A 16,426-nucleotide genomic window follows, 5' to 3' on the forward strand; every position below is an offset into this window, starting at 1 on the left:
CATATATCCAGCACAAACTAAGCAGCGGTAATCTGAGAGCAGTACGGACATAATCGATATATGGAAATAACTCTTTAATCACACTTCAGAGGCTCCAGTCGTAAGATGACACAGCATGTGGACATTATATTCTGCAAGTTCTGTTAAAGTACACATGGTAACTGCTCTGCATTTATAAAGCACTTTCTTAGTCTTGATGACCACTCAAAGCTGCTTTACACTGCACTTTTGCCATTCACTCATTCATACCCATTCACTCACACTGTCATACAACGCAGGTATGTGTAGCCTTTCTCTACAGCCGTCAGGAGCAATGTGTGCCCAACGACACATCAGCATGTAGACTAGAGGAGCTGGGAATCAAACCCACGACCTGGGCTTCAAGTTCAAAGACGACTCGGCCTACCACTGCGCTACCGTTGGTCAGAATTCTGAGATTAAAGTCAGAATTAATGCTGTTTTCTTTTCTTTTTTTAAGGCCACACAAAAAAGAAAATGGCCTGAATCTATACATATATATTATTTGACAGTGTACTGTTATATATGGACCTGGGTGTGAAATTGTTGTCAACTGCTTCAACGTCAAGAATCAAAATTTAAATCTGCCAGAAAAGGAAACTAACTTAAAACTTAAAAAAAACAAAAAAAAAACAAAAACAGAAAACTGGCAGTTGCATATAAAGTCCATCTGTTCATGAAGATAATGTGCTGTGATGGAAAGCTCATAAATGAACTGTGACAATTGTGTTCTCAAATATGCGTGCTTATTTAACCTCCTGCTGCACACATGTTTTATTTTTGGTAAAAAAACAAACAAACAAAAACAGATTGAGGTTTCAGATTGTTGCTTGGTCTGTAACGGTGTGTAACGGAGGGTTGAGGGCTTGACATCCGACTGTGAGAGTTCAGAGATCTCAGAGTGTCTGGGTGATGTTCCTACTGTTTTTATGATAACAAACGCTTGTGTGTGTGCGTGCATTTAAATGTTCATGAACTTCAAACACATGAATTCAGGTCAGTGCGCAAAAGGAACGATTAGTCTCGTGCACACACACAATTGAGAAATCACTTCTGTGCAGTGAGATTTCCCTGCATCTGTCATTATCAGTATATTATATGCTAATCCTCTTTCCTGAAGCATTATTTTAATAAATAAAACATCACTAAACTATCACCTGTTGTGTTTTCAATGAGATAATTGAATTATTCTTCTGCCTTCTCTACTATGAATATAAAAATATGAATAAAACAGATGACGTCTCTGGAGAGTCAATGCAGGAGTTTCTGAAACCTGTATCTAGTAGAGTGTAAATAATGACTTGGGTGTATGAAAAAAGTGGCTCTTTCAAAACCTGGATACAAACTCAGTCTACATGGCCATATTGCCAAAAATGTTATTTTAGTGATTAAAGATATTCATTTAGTGCCAGTGGGTGCAGATGGAGGGGCAGCACCGGGAGTGCAGGGATTTCTTTTTAATGAGGATTTGTTTCTTTCTTTTTTTATGAATCAAAAATCTCCACAAAGTGACTGAAAGAATCCAGACGGAATGAAAACACAGACATCAAAGCCTGCCAATGTGTAACCTCCCTTGTGCTGTTGTGGTTTCATTGTGACTCATCCTGGTGTGTGCACGTGTGAATCATGTCGAACTTAAACCAAGCTCTGCAGGTGTCCAGGCGGATGTGGTGGTGGGGGTGTTTGTGCCCTTTTCAGGCTGAAAGACAGACAGAGACAGAGCTTTGACACGAGGTACTGCTGACACTCAGGGGAACAACAAAAAAACAGAAGAAGCAACAAATGGCATTTACCTTGCAGCATTCTGTAGCATCCAGGTTTTTGTACCCAGCACAGTTTGACTCCCACACAGTTTACATCAAGTCAGCAATGAGCATTCAAGGCCACGTGACTGTTTTCTTTCACTAAATAATAGCAGACTTTGCCTACATCCTACGCTTCCCCGCTGTTCATTTAATTGGTAAAACCATCTGAAATGTTAACAGAAATATCATTGTTACTCATCTGCTTCAACTACAGCACCAAATGTGTAAAGTAAAAAGAGTGTCATTTTCCCACACAACAAAAGAATGTGAAATGATTGGTTTGTTATGACCTGTGAGCAGCCATGAGATCCACTAGTGGTGAAAAAGATATGAATGATTTAATCCTTAATATTGAACTAAATAATAGATATCCTGAGAGGACTCGTCACCTCAACAATACTGTAGCAGTCAATATCTTTTCTTCATCGTGGGTGTCTCTGAAAAGAGGAAATGAAGATGAATTAAAGCCACATTTTACTGGGCGTTCACGAGTTAATGCTTTGATTATTGTGTGTAGCTACAGAAAATGCTCTCTCCTATGAGGCATTGAGACCAAATCAGCTGTTCCCTAAGTTTATATTTCACTTTTTTGTGACCTTTTAAATTCTCTGAAATGGAAACTTTATTCTGTGTCATGAACTCTGTCTTACTGAGATGAATTCAGTTTGTTTGTTGTTTTTGTTCTGTTTTCTCTAATCTGGGTTTTTTTAGTGCCTGTGCCATTTTAGTTTCCTGTTTTATTTTGGAGTTCCTCTTAGTGTTAACTTGTAGAGTAGTTTTACTTCCTGTGCTGTTTTCTGGGACTGATGAACTGTGTCTCATTTCCGTCCAAAGTCATCTCGTCCCTCGGCTCCACACTTCACAGGACCCACACCCTGAAATGACACATGGCTATTGTGTGTCTGTGTGTTATGAGTTGCACGTGTGTTCAATCTGTGCTCTGCAGTGTCTTTGGCCTTGTTTAGACTGCAGCCCAACTCAGATTTGTAAGCATATCCAATTAGAATCTGATCTTCCCGACCAACAGTTCACTTTGCAATCTGTTGCTTTCTGTTCCATTATATTCCCAAAATGAACTGGGTAAAAGGGCTTTTGTCTTAGTAACTGAGCATTTTTAACTCCAAACTGAGAGTTCTGCATGCACTTGTTTTTCATAATCTGGTTGTAAATATAATCTATTTTATTTCATGTCTTTTTATTTGTCTTTTGCTTGTGTTTTAATCATAGTAAATGCTGCAGGAGTAAGGAGTAAGACAACCCTTTATAGGGACATGAGGGTGTGTGTGGTTGAGTCTAAGTTATGATTCTTTTTATATCGTATTTTTAGTAGTGTTATAAAGTAGAAATAATTGTGCACAAGTCATCAAATAGGCAATTTTGAACTGTGACATATTTCCAAATTTCACAAATGTAATCTCATTTGAAACATTTTGCTCAGGTGTGTTTAAATAGTCGATGAAAATGAAGAAAGCTTGTCTAGCTTGTGCTGAAAGAAAGGAAAAAAGACACTCACATTCCTATAGTCCCTGTATATACTGTATGTTTAAACATAGTAATGGAAAAAAGCAGCCGAAATGCTCTGTATTTTAAGGGTTAACTGTGTTGAGGGTTTTGTATCTGCTGCTGATCTTGGCCAGGACTCTCTTGAAAAAGAGTTTCTTAATCTCAGTGGGATTTTCCTGGGTAAATAACAAAGAGAAAAAAGCAGACAAAAAAAAAGATCAGATACAATCTGTGTGTATCCACGTTGATATTATTGTGTAGTCTCGTCCAAAGCTATTATTGTTAACAAAAACTAACAAAATAACGGAGACTAAAATTGAAAAAATGTGCTTAGTGTTTGTCTTTGCAAATGAATTTCGAACATAATCCCTCTGTGTTCTTTTTTTAATTTTGCTCATGTTTTTCCTCAGATTGAGCTCCTGAGACTCACAGACAATGTGATGAGTCTGATTTGTGTCTGCTTATTTATGTTGTTATTTTCATGTGTGTCTTTAGTCTGTGGGCTGTAGTTTTTTCATTTCACACTAACTGCATCCAGCCTCAGCAGTATGACGCACATTGTTATATTTGATTCAGGGATGTTTGTTCATGTGTCCTCATACATTTTTTAAATGGCATCTTTTGCTGGGTTTTTTTGCATCTTGCACCTAGCAAATACTCCATATTACAAAAAACTCAAACTAACACTAAAACTAATAAAAACTAGCAAACCCGCTCTATAAACTAATTTAAACTAACACATTTTGAAAACAAAAAGTCAAAACTAAATAAAAACTAAAACTAATAAAAAATCGAGTGCGACGTGTGGTGCAGACAGACTAGCCATGCCTGCTGGAATAATAGTAATAATAATACTAGTAATACTACATGTTATATATATATATGTATATATATATATATATATATATATATATATATATATATATATATATATGTATATATATATATATATGTATATATATGTATATATATATATATATATATATATATATATATATATATATATAGCGCTTTTCATGAACTCAAAGTTGAAGATTTCAAAAAATGAACAAAACAAAAGACAAAGACAAATAAGTTCAAACTTAAATTAGATGCTTTGAGCAGTCTTGAAGAGATGGGTTTTGAATGAGGTCAGAAAGGTCATGGTTGGGGTCATGAGTTCCAGAGGGAGGGGGCTGCTCTTTTTTTTTAACTATTGTCTTCCACTGTCCTCGAGGGCCTTTGTGTATCCATCAGTGTGTTTTTGTGTTTAAAAGTATTTTTAACTTCATTGTGTTTTTATTTCATAAAACACTCCTGCTTTTTGTGGTCTATGGAAGATTTTGCAAACTTTGCAAAGTGGTACAGTTTGATTGTATTACAGAACAGCCACAACTTTCTTTCGGTTCACATAACACCGGATTTGAGCCAGGCAGTGACAACGATATTCTGAATAGAGAAAGGATGATTTATGTCATAAAGAAGCATATAGATTTTGGTGCACAGTTGGACAGTTATGTTGTAACGCAGTAGGCTAACAGCCATGGGGGCTTATTTTATTATGAAGTCAAAATGACCTGTTGAAGTTGTGATATATTGTACCTGTACGATGTATACACCACATTATTCATTCAGTACAGGACCACATGCTGCACTTACAGTAAGTGCGAAATATGTTCAGTGAGGTACATTGGCTGCCAAGAAAAGAGTATGGTCCATCATCCAAGGATAAATTGTGGTAAACGGCACATCTGGCAGATACTGCAGTACATACATACATAGATGATGATAATGTGCTTCAAAATGACAGCTTTATATCTTATCTTTGCTCACTCTTAAAGGCTGGTGCCCTTGAGATATATATACATATATATATGTACATATATATATATTGTGTTGCTGATTTTATTGAAAGTGAATTCTTTTTCACGGTAAGTAGCATAAAACACATTTAAAAAGTTTCTTTATAGTACATTTCCACTTGTTAAAACCCCATTTAATTCTTGGTTTAAACAAGTTTTTCACCAGCAGAAATATTATTCCATTATTAATTGTGCATTTTATCAACATTTATTGGCAGGTTACAGCAGTTACATATCAAGTGTATACTTGAGGTGGGATAAAAGAAGAACATGGATAAATAATATAATCTATGAGTGGCTGCCAGACTTTTGCAAATGTGGCCAAAGAGCCATGCATTGTAAGTCTCAGTTTCTCAGCAGACCATATTTTCAGTGAATGTGTTACAATAGGGTTGTTTTCTGACATATTTGACATATTGAAAAGAAGTCCAGCCTTCTCACCCTCAAACATTCTACATTTGGTCTGCAGCAGTAGCTTAGCTGATTCTTCAGTGGATCTGACTGGAGAGAGATCCTCTTATGAAGACGAGAGGCCGAGAGACCAACGGAAATAAATAATCTGGCCCTGAACATATGCTTTCCCAAAGCAGCAGAAATATATCTAATCTGTATTCTGTGTTGCTTTTCTTTCTTGAATGGCTTGTAAGCTTAGACCAAAATTCTGACACCAAGACAGTGTAATGGTTAAGTAAAGATCATAATTTAGCTCAGGCCTTGTGGAAGGTGTGGCACTGGTGGAGGAGCAATGGAGAGGCGTGGTCTGCAAACACAAGAGATTATCACCAGAAAAATAAAGTCACTAGAAGTCTTTGCAGCAGGGTTTGTCTGCTGTTGACAATGAGATGATGAGATGCATGTGTGCCTCCAGCCAGCAGCAGTCATGTCCAGCCTCAGCACGAGATCAGCACAGCGAGTGGAGGGAAAAATACAGGAAATGCAAAACAAAATACACCAGAAGTCCATATCATGACACATTTACTCCCAGGTCAAGTGACTCATTAATGCACGTGTGTTTTTATCAGCTTCCCTGTGATTGTTAGACCTGGATGAACATGTTAACATCTTCATTCGCTCTATTCTTGCCATTTCCGGTGCAACTCTATCATCTTGTGGCCATTAGTATAGATGTCAGCATTAAAGTATCATGCATTTCATCAATCAAATGATCTAAACGATTGATTTAAAGAGACCAAAGTAAAATATGTGAAATAGTGACCACCATTCTCCTCCTCTGACACGACTATAATGTTTAAATTCATGCAGTGTTGCAGGGGCCAAAACAAAAAACACCACAGGACAGAACAACCACTGGCAATGACAATGGTGTTATTGTTATTGTACCTCACATGTGCACATGCTCAGAAACATTCAGGCACACTAAAGAAAATGTGTTGCTTGGTTTAGCCCAAATTAAATAATCTGAGAAGTGGCCGTTTTGCCATCAGCCATGGACTCGCTGTTTATAGAAAGACAAGAGACACAACCTGTCAACCTTTAACAAAATTAATTCTGCCTCTGTGGAGAAAAGGACAGCAGAGTTATGCACAAGGGAAAAAAAGAACTCCAGTTTGATCAAAATGCTCCATGACAGGGAGTTCTTACTGATGTGGGGTTGGAAAGAGGAGGGCCCCATGATCCTATTTAATTAGGTTGAAGTATATTTTTCTCAATTTGACCTCAAATGTTGTGTGCAAAGTGTTCCCTTTGAAGATGTCTGCTTGTGCTACTGCAGTGATCATCGTTATCTGAGTTCCGCAGTTGTCAATATCACAGACGGATCATTGCTCTCACACTGTCCAATTATTCCATTCCATTTGATGAAATGAAACATATTCCCCGTCTGACTAATGGCAGCATGAGAATTGGTTTGTGCTCAGCAGTAACAGGTTATAAGACGCATCTCTGTGATGATGATGACATGAGGAATGTTTTGGGGTTTGATGTGAAAATCCACATTGTTTTCTTTCTATCCACAGTTGTCATTGTATCATTTTACCCATTTATGTATTATTGTAAAGTTAATGATTGGTAAGCATAGGACATATAGGAAATAAATACATATATGATCAAAGTGATAAAGTAAGAGAGTAATATATACAATGTAACCAGTATAGATACAACATGGCCTTATTATGTACAGGGTTTCACATGTAGGATTTTATCATTTAAAATGATGTGTTGGTGAAACAGTTCCTGTTCCAACACTTTGTCATTATGATGTTAAAATGGATTACTCAGTGTAAGGATGAAAGAAGTAACACCATCCATTTTTTTTATATTGATCCCCTGTAAACCTTGTTTTCACTGTCATTCTGCCGACAGGGACAGGGTTGTCATGGATCACATTTATGATACGGATTTGGATCACATTTATGAACCAAAGAATGGTTCAAGGAGTCATTTTCACACATGGACTGACCAGTTCATCATTCCTAGTCCAGACATGGACACTACGGGTGGGACAAAATATACATTTGGTGATATAACATCATCCTTCTTCGTGCAATACGATAATTTTAACCAAATCAAAACAATACAGAAAAGCATGTACAGAAGCTCTTCCATACAGTTGTATCGAGATATTATTGGTATCGTGGACCATGTATTGTACAGTATAGTGAGGTTCCCTGCACGTGACTCTGAGAATTATGGGATGAGATGTGATGCATGCAGCAGTCTCACATTATAAATGTATACAAATCTTGGCAAAGCATGAATGCAACTGTGAAATCAATCATAACTTAAGTTACAGTTGGTCTAATACAATGATTGTTTATTTATTTTATTTTATTTTATTGTAGTTGATGGCATTCACGTTTACACACACACACACTGTGGTGGTTACGTTAGACAGGACAATAACATGTACAGGTCAATAGGCTTTTTGGTCAATCAATCAACGCGCGCGCGAGAGAGAGTGAATACATGTCCATACATTTTTGTCGATTCATTTACGCATCATTGTAAAGTGACTTTACTGGGGGCAGCATCAACTGCTCTCTCTCTCTCTCTCTCTCTCACACACACACACACAGCCGTACAGCAGCAGCAGCAGCGGTGGACGCAGCGTCTTGGTTCTCGCGCCAGGAGCGCAGACACAAAAATCCCTCTACACCTTTGGGTCTCGTGGACGGATTAAAACGCCCCCACGCCGTCTAGAAGCGATTCTGGAGCAACTTTGGCACTGTTTTCATCATCATCACCATCACCATCATCATCATTATTATTATTTTTGTTTAATTCCTCTGTGCGCAGACCTTTAGTCATCACCTGCTGCCTCTTCCACATCAGAGCCAAAGGAAACCGCATAAGGACACGAGGAGACGATGAGTGACATCTGAGTGGATTTGCCTCTGCCTGAGGGTGAGCACGCGCCCTCCGTCCTTTCTTCCACTCAGGAATTAAACATTTTATTCCATGAAGTGGACATTTTCAAGTTTCTCGGATGCAGCATTTCACGCTCCTCTGCTTAATGGCAGTGACTGTGACAACATGTTCTCAAAGAAAATGAATCTACCGGCGGATAAATGTGAGTGGGGCATTCTGTTTCAATCCCTTAATAAACATATTTATATGATATCAGTTTGCCCAGTAGTAAAGCTGCACTGAGTATGTTTTTGATAAAGTTACATTTACACTAAATTTGACTTTGAATTTGGCTCCTTACAAAAAGTTTATTTGACTTAATTGGGAGCAGCTCATAGAAGAAGATGTTAGAAGCTTTTCAGTGGCCTTTTCATCCAGTGAATGTGTTTTAGCTGCAGTTTGGTGAGGAACTGAGCTGTTATTACAGCCTCAGGCACAAACAATCCTTCATATCTATATTCCTCCAAGCTGATAGGATTGGATTCCTTGAAGGGAGTGAAGGTGTGAGGTGGAGAGGGTGAGGAGGAGGAGGAGGAGGATGAGGACAATTTTGGCATAAGGTTTACCTTCTGTGAAGGTGGTAACGTTAAGACCCTGTGGTGGATTATCAGATTGAGACAGGAATCAATGTTGCACAAAGACAAAGTGCATGAACTGAGATTCAATGACGTTTTTTTTTTTACACTCATAATTAAAACTTTTCTACGCCCTTTTTGGCTTCTGATGTTCCTGATTCACCTTCCTGTAGACGACGCGTCCACCAATGGATTTTAATGAGGACCACGTGTAGTCTGGAGGCATCATGGATCTGTTTCAGGAGCAGCCGTTGGATTGGAGCTCGGTCCAGCCTCTGCTGCAGTATGACATCTCCCAGGAAAGAGTCAACAACACCAACCTGCCTGGTTCTCTAATGCTGCCGTCCACCTTCAGCTCCCGTACTGCCTCCCTCCCTCAACCTCTGCCCTCTCTGCTTCCTTCCACCCTTATTCCCTCCACTCTCCTCCCCATGACCTCCTCTTCATCCTTTCGACAAACATCCACTTATGTCTACCGGCCCTCCTCATCCTCCTCATCCTCCTTGTCTTCATCCTTGTCCACCTTCTCTGCTAATGAGTTGGCAGATTTGGAGAGCATGCTGCTCTGGACCCTCCATGAGCCCAGCACCATCTCTCTGACAATCATGTACTGCCTCTCCTTCATTTTGGGATTCATTGGGAATTTGATGTCCCTGCGTGTCCTCACCAACAGACGCAACCAGCGGTTAGCCAGTGTCAGTGCCACGCGTAGTCTGTTGGTGAACCTGGCGGTGTGTGACCTGGCAGTGGTGTGTGTCTGCATGCCCATCACTCTGGGGAGCCAGATCTACACGGCCTGGGTTTACGGTGACCTCCTCTGCAGAGCCGTGCCCTTCACGCAGGCCGTGTCAGTCTCAGCCAGCGTGTTGACGCTAACTGTGATCAGCGTGAATCGTTACTACAGCGTTAAATCGCCTCTGCGAGCACGCTCCATGTTCACCCGCCGCAGGATCTTGGCCACTGTCGCGGTTGTGTGGATGGTGTCCTTCATCATGTGCGCTCCTATTGCAGTGATGAATCGGCGGCGGGAGATCAGTTTTGGGACTTTCGCCATATTGGTCTGTCAGGAGGAGTGGCCTCAGCATCGCCTGAAACAGGGGTAGGTGCTTTTCGACAGACTGCAGAATGTGTGTGTAACTGAAGTCAGACACCTATGGCGCTTTTCCACTTGATTCGACTCTACACAGTTTGGTTGGTTTTCCATTACTATAGTGCCTCCTCGACGTGGGCGGGGTCATCACAGCACGGCTGCATGAAGCTCCCTTGACTTTGTTTTATACGCAGCACACTTATTTTCCATGTGCTGAATCATTAGAATCAGTCAATAGAATTATTAAGTCTTTCTAACTGATCTTGGCATTGTGCGGCTTGATTCTTGTGTTGGACGCTTTCTGTGACGGCACTCAGTGGCCGGCAGTCTGTGTTGGCGTAACGCAAAGTATCAGCTCAGTTCTCTTGGAACCTCGTCAGAGCAGGTACTTAACAGGTACTATCACTAATGGAAACGCAAAATAACCATGCTGCGCTGAGGCGAGTTGAGTCGTGCTAGTGGAAAAGTGCTTGAAATACGCTCAGGGGGATGGTTAGCCTTGCTCATGTCCTCCATTTTCACACAAAAGCAAAATAGCATCACGGATTATTTTTCTGACGAGTCAAGAGGGCATTCAAAGTGGATCTTGGCTGCACTTACAGTGAAGCACATAGATGGCTTGATGTGCTTCTAGGCTGTATATTTTGAACTTTATGTTCTTAAAGTCTTTAAGAGCAGTGTCTGACGCTGACAAGTTGACGTACTGTGGTAAAGACCGTGGTGTCACTTCCTGTTTTTCTTGTGTAGTGTGTACTACTCTCTCAACAACTTGTGTCTGCATTGGACTGCAATGACTACTTAATTAATTGATTTCTAAATTAATCAACAATTTTTTTTAGGTGATTTATTAATTGTTTTTTGGGTAAAAAAAATAATATTTAAATTCATCATTTTCTGACATTTTATGGTCCAAACAATAAATTAATTCATTGAGAAAATAATTGACAAATTAATTGAAAATAACAGTCTATTGCAGCCCTACTGGGCACAAACAAATGTTTTTTTTAAATTGCTCATTCCTTTCTCTTTTCACTTATAATGAAAAGTGCTATTAACACTTCAATTTCACTTTCCCCTCATCATCAGTTTAATAAAAACAGTCTCTGAAATTGAACAAGCAACTGCACAGCATAAAATCTATTGTGGGTTTACACCAGCATGAGCATGGATAGTGTACCTGAGTGGACACTTGATATAAGTCGTGTACAGATTACTTCTGATACAGAGCTGGATGCAGGGCATTTTAGTTTGAAAACACATTTTTCAAAAATAAAACAATTAGAAACATAATAGTATGGATGAAGCTTCAGCCTTGAGTGCTCTTTAGTTGATTGAAGACATCAGCTCTGCTAAACTATATGCCACGATGAGTACCTGGGCAGAACACTTTATATCACTATATATTTTAGCGACTGGGGTCCATAAGTGTGCTTTGGTCCCAAGCCTGTAAAAGTTGAGAGGTTTGTGTCAGTAATTGAATCCTTCACAAAATAGATGCTAAATCAACAATGCTTATAGGAAAAATTGGCTGGGGCGACCCTTAAGAGAGCAGCATAAAGAAGAAAAGTTTTCCCTATACAGTTCTAGCACGGCTCGGCTCTACTCTACTATTTTCCATTACTAGAGTTCATGCTAAATGTGGACAGGGTGGTCATAGCACGACTGCATGAACCTACCGTGATGTTTTATACGCGATACAAAGACACGAAGCAAAAAACTTCCCCCAAAAAATGTGTGGAGCCGAACCGTGCTCGTGGAAAAGCATGTTGAAATAGAGGATGTCAATGGAAGAAAACTGTTTGAAGTGTTTTATTTTCTGTTACCCATTTCATAAAGGACCACACTCCCTCACATGCACTCAAACATTTCAACTTTGTGCATTTCATTTTTTTTTCCTTTGCTGTAGAAAATTGGCATACATTTTGGTTCATTCTGGTGGTATCTTTTGACTTGACTTGAATAAACTCCCATGCAGGGGGAGAACTTGTCTTTGAATTTGTCCAAGAAGATGTGTTTGTCTCTTACAGTTTAGCTGCATGTGCAAGGACCCATAGATGCTTGTGTAGCGATTGTACAGAACTCTGCGGTGTGCGATGTCTGTCATGGTTTTGAATGTTTGTTTTAAGTTTGGTATATTTCCTTTATTTCTAAGTGTTTCCTGTTTTCCTGTCTGTGTGTGTGTGTGTGTGTCTGCTCACTGTCTTCTTTTTGATCACCTGTCCCACATTAGTCTTGTTAGTCCTCCCTGCGCCTGTGTCTTCTCCACAGCCAATCAGCTTCCTGTTTTCATTCTCCTCACCTGGTGTTTTCCTCTCTGCTCTCCACCTGTGTCTCATCCCTCATTAGTCTCATTGCTTGTATTTAAGTTCAGTCTCTTCCATTCATTCTTGGTCGAATCCTCTCCTCTCTTCTGTCTTGTCTTGTCCTGGTCTGTTTTTGGGTTTTGAATTCTACCATGTGGCTTTGTTTTGCTGTTATGGGGTTTTTTATGCTGAGTTTTAATTGAATAAATCTTGGTCCCTAACTACCATTGCTCCTGCATTTGGCTCCAAATCTGCTTAGTGATAGAAGCCTGAGAGTCAACTGTGTGTAAAACAAATATTTTCCTTTTTTCTTTTTTTCTTGTCTCATTCTTGTTAAGCACACTTGTTAAATGGCCCACAATGGCTTCTATTGTGCCACCTACAGTCTGTGCTTTTGTCCTTACGGCTTCTTTGTCTGTGAATCACTGCATGTGTTGCAAGAAACTGTGGTCTACTGATGCAAAGACAGTTGCAGTGTTGCATATGAAACAAATCAAATTGATTCTTGAATCATGTTGTTGATGATAATGGGAGCAAATTGAGTCATTAGAAAAGCTCATTTTGTCCCTGGTGATCATTATCAATACATTCAAATGGAGCATGTTGTTGCTTGACTCACCAGACATTTGGACAGTGGGTGTTTATTATTTTAGAAATCAGTGTCTGTGGCTGGGGGAAAATGGCCAAGAATGTTATCATTATGAAAAGGTTTCATATCAGTTGTAATCAATAGTTTGTAATTGTGATAAAATGTCAGTAAAAGTTTAAGACACCAGCTAAATGTGGTATTGCCTTTTGATGAAGATGTAAGAGAATATCACTCAAATATTGCAATATTTCAGACAGAGAACTCAATTTTGAAGAAAGGCATATTGAGATATATATATATATATATATATATAGTATTAAATGACTGCCCAGCTCTATCAAAATATCATTAACATGAACGTTTTCTCTTACAGGTACAATGTGCTCCTATTTATGATGCTATACTGCCTGCCAGTGACCTTTAACCTCACCATAGGCTTCCTGACTGGCAGGCGGCTCTGGGGAGGAACAAAATCCACTTTTGCTGACCTTGATCCTCGCAGCAAGGCGCTGCACACCTCACGCCTCAAGACCCGTCAGAAGATCGCCAAGATGGTGGTCTGCCTGGTGTTGCTCTTTGCAGTGTCCTGGCTGCCGCTGTACCTGGCCGACCTTTGGATCGACTGTGAGCAAAGGCCACCGTCTTGGCTGCTGCAGACGCGGCCGTTTGCTCAGTGGCTGGGCCTGACCAACTCCAGCCTGAACCCCATCTGTTACTGTTTCATAGGAGATCTGTACCGCTCTGCGAAGGTGATTCGGACGCGGTACTACCAGAAAGTGGCTGCGCTCTTTGGCTCCTCTTCATTCACCAGCTCAGCTGCAGTGGTGTCTCCTGCTGCAGTGATTACAGACTCCAAAGCACCTGCTGCTGAGCATCGCAGCATTTCTGCTGCTGTGGCAGCTTCTGCATCCTTGGTTACAATCCCCAGGTTGCTGAGTCTGGCTCGGGGCCAGGGACTGGGGCAGAAGGTTAGGGACAGGTTAGACAGCCATGCCGGATCTGACCACAGTATCTCAGACTGGTGTCAGTCCAGTCCCAGTCTGTGGGATAGCTCTTTGTTCTCCTGCCAGCTCCACACACTCCAGCACTCCATACATAGAGCAGACTTCCTGCCCACAAGAAGACACTCTGAGAATGAGAGCGCTGGGTCATTAACTTTAAGAATTGAGTCTGTGGAAATAGATGTGCTGCCTCTCAGGAGGCATTCAGGGGACAGGATATATTGTCTGTCACATGATAAGATAGACACCATTACCATTGATAGACATGCTCTGTGTTCTTCTGGGCAGTTCAGCGACAAAATATCACACACCTGCTCTCTCGTAGGAGACCATGAGGATGAAATAACTGATATGACCAGTCTGTGAAAACAGCACATGAGCCGATGTGGGGGGGATTTATTTATTTTTGCCCTCAAGGCAGAAAACAAACACAGCACCAGGTTCACATTTTACATTTGACAATGTGGATTTATCACTTACACAAGGCACTGATTGTCTTGAGGATTAGCTGAACAAGTCTACACTCTGTGTTTTTGTGTGTCTCCTCATTGAATGCTCAGGGGATCCAGGACCAGTGTTTGTTGTCAAGAGTTCACATCAGGGGTGAGCAGTGATGGAGTGAGCACTGCAGGGGAAGACTCATTGTGCCATTTAGCCCTGAGCTAAAACACCAGTTATCATTAAGAAGGATGAATTGCACCGATGCGCTATTACATTTAAGTCATATCTTAAGCGACACATCTGCTAGTAAAGACAATAACGCAGCAGGATTAAAATGTGATTATTTTCCTCATTTGTTATCGCTTTGCACTTGGTTTCTGTTGGATTTTCTGAAGCCATTTATCACAATGAAAGGTCTGTGTGAAGAGTCTCTGACAGTGTCACAGGTTAATGTCACCATCAGTGTCTGCAGTCTGTTAAAGCAGTATCGCCAGTTGCTCATGTGTGCAGCCACACAGATGAAATGAGAGGAAATGGGGAAATACACTGTGTATGAAGCAGAAAATGAGAACGTCAGTGAACAGTGGATGCTTTTGATTGTCTCGTGATAACATTGTGACTTTGCTCTCACAGCATTTTTCACGTCAAGAGTGAGTGCCACATGGCAAGATGAGCAGGTTTACTTTATTCAGAGGAAAATTTAACCAAATCAATAAATACATCAATCAATACAATTCTTTTGCCCTGGGTTTCTTTGGTATTTGAATCGGACGATTTTACGACATTGGTGTCTTTGTTGGGTGTTTCCTCTGTGGTCGTGATGCTCTTAGTGGGTGGGGAAAATATGTCATAACCTATTAGAGAGAATGGCATCGAGCCCATCATACCCATCCTGCCAACATCATTTACACTCACATAGTGGAATAGTGAGTTTTTCCCTCCAATTGAAATAATGAGCCACTCATTATTGTGTGTTTGTGTGTTATAGTGTTTACATGATGTGTCATTCACTAAACGTGTGTGTCCTTGAAGCCTAATGAATGTTTTGTGTGCAGTTGATTTGTTTGCAGCTTTTTTAACCTTGTATTGTTTATATCTGGAGAGTACCACACAGATCAGATCAGTGACGTAGTGTGAAAGTTTGCGGGAACACTTTGGAATTGCTCTCAGTAGAGTAGAGAATTTTATTATTAAATGCCTTATCTTGCAATGCTTTATCAGAAAATAATGAAATAAAGAAAGAAGGAGAAAAGCCTGGATCTGCTCCCCTTTTTGGGCTCCATACCAACATTTTACCGCTCATCTTTCATGGCCCATGGTCCAAATCCTACCACAAAGTTATTTTTGTCTAACCAACAGATGCTGGCAAAAACAGGCAGAGGAGTGGTGCTCATAAAAACATCGCTCCACTGCAACACTGCAGGGAACCTTTAAAAAGTTGGGATGTCTGCAAGTCAGCTGCTGTGATCTTATCTGCACTTTTCACAGTTTTAATCCTGCCACAAAGTTCTGATTGACTCAGCTGTTTGCAAATAAAGTGTCAGTAAACACAAGGCATTAAACAGAAGACACATCTGTAGCGAGGGCATTTTCTTCAATGCCCCTGTCCACATTTCATATTGAAATTGCATTTACCACTGTTATTTTGGATCAGCAGAAATAGCAAGGATGTCTCAAAATCAAAACAATCTGCTGTATCTCTATTCCTTTGTTTGTCCAAACCCAACTTAAAATGTGAGAGGAAATATTTGTGTTTATTTGCAATGAACTGAATAAATATGAAAATGTCCTTTAACGATTAATATCACACTACTATACTAGGAATGGGAAATGGTATCCGTCAGTATTGGTATTGATCTGATACTGGTCAAAATCACTGGAATCAGATAACAGA

The 16,426-nt window shown here is 40.1% G+C and overlaps 1 protein-coding gene across 1 annotated transcript; it reads left to right on the plus strand.

Annotated features, from left to right (window-relative positions):
- Window positions 1–8,243: 8,243 nt before the first annotated feature.
- On the plus strand, window positions 8,244–15,948 carry LOC122770692 (galanin receptor 2a-like). Its single transcript, XM_044027705.1, has 2 exons — window positions 8,244–10,207; window positions 13,464–15,948. The coding sequence occupies exons 1-2, from the start codon at window positions 9,336–9,338 to the stop codon at window positions 14,455–14,457; spliced, it is 1,866 nt and encodes a 621-aa protein (XP_043883640.1). The 5' UTR covers window positions 8,244–9,335; the 3' UTR covers window positions 14,458–15,948.
- Window positions 15,949–16,426: the final 478 nt, after the last annotated feature.

Source organism: Solea senegalensis, linkage group LG6 (assembly GCF_019176455.1).
Source record: "Solea senegalensis isolate Sse05_10M linkage group LG6, IFAPA_SoseM_1, whole genome shotgun sequence".
Taxonomy (NCBI): Eukaryota; Metazoa; Chordata; class Actinopteri; order Pleuronectiformes; family Soleidae; genus Solea; species Solea senegalensis.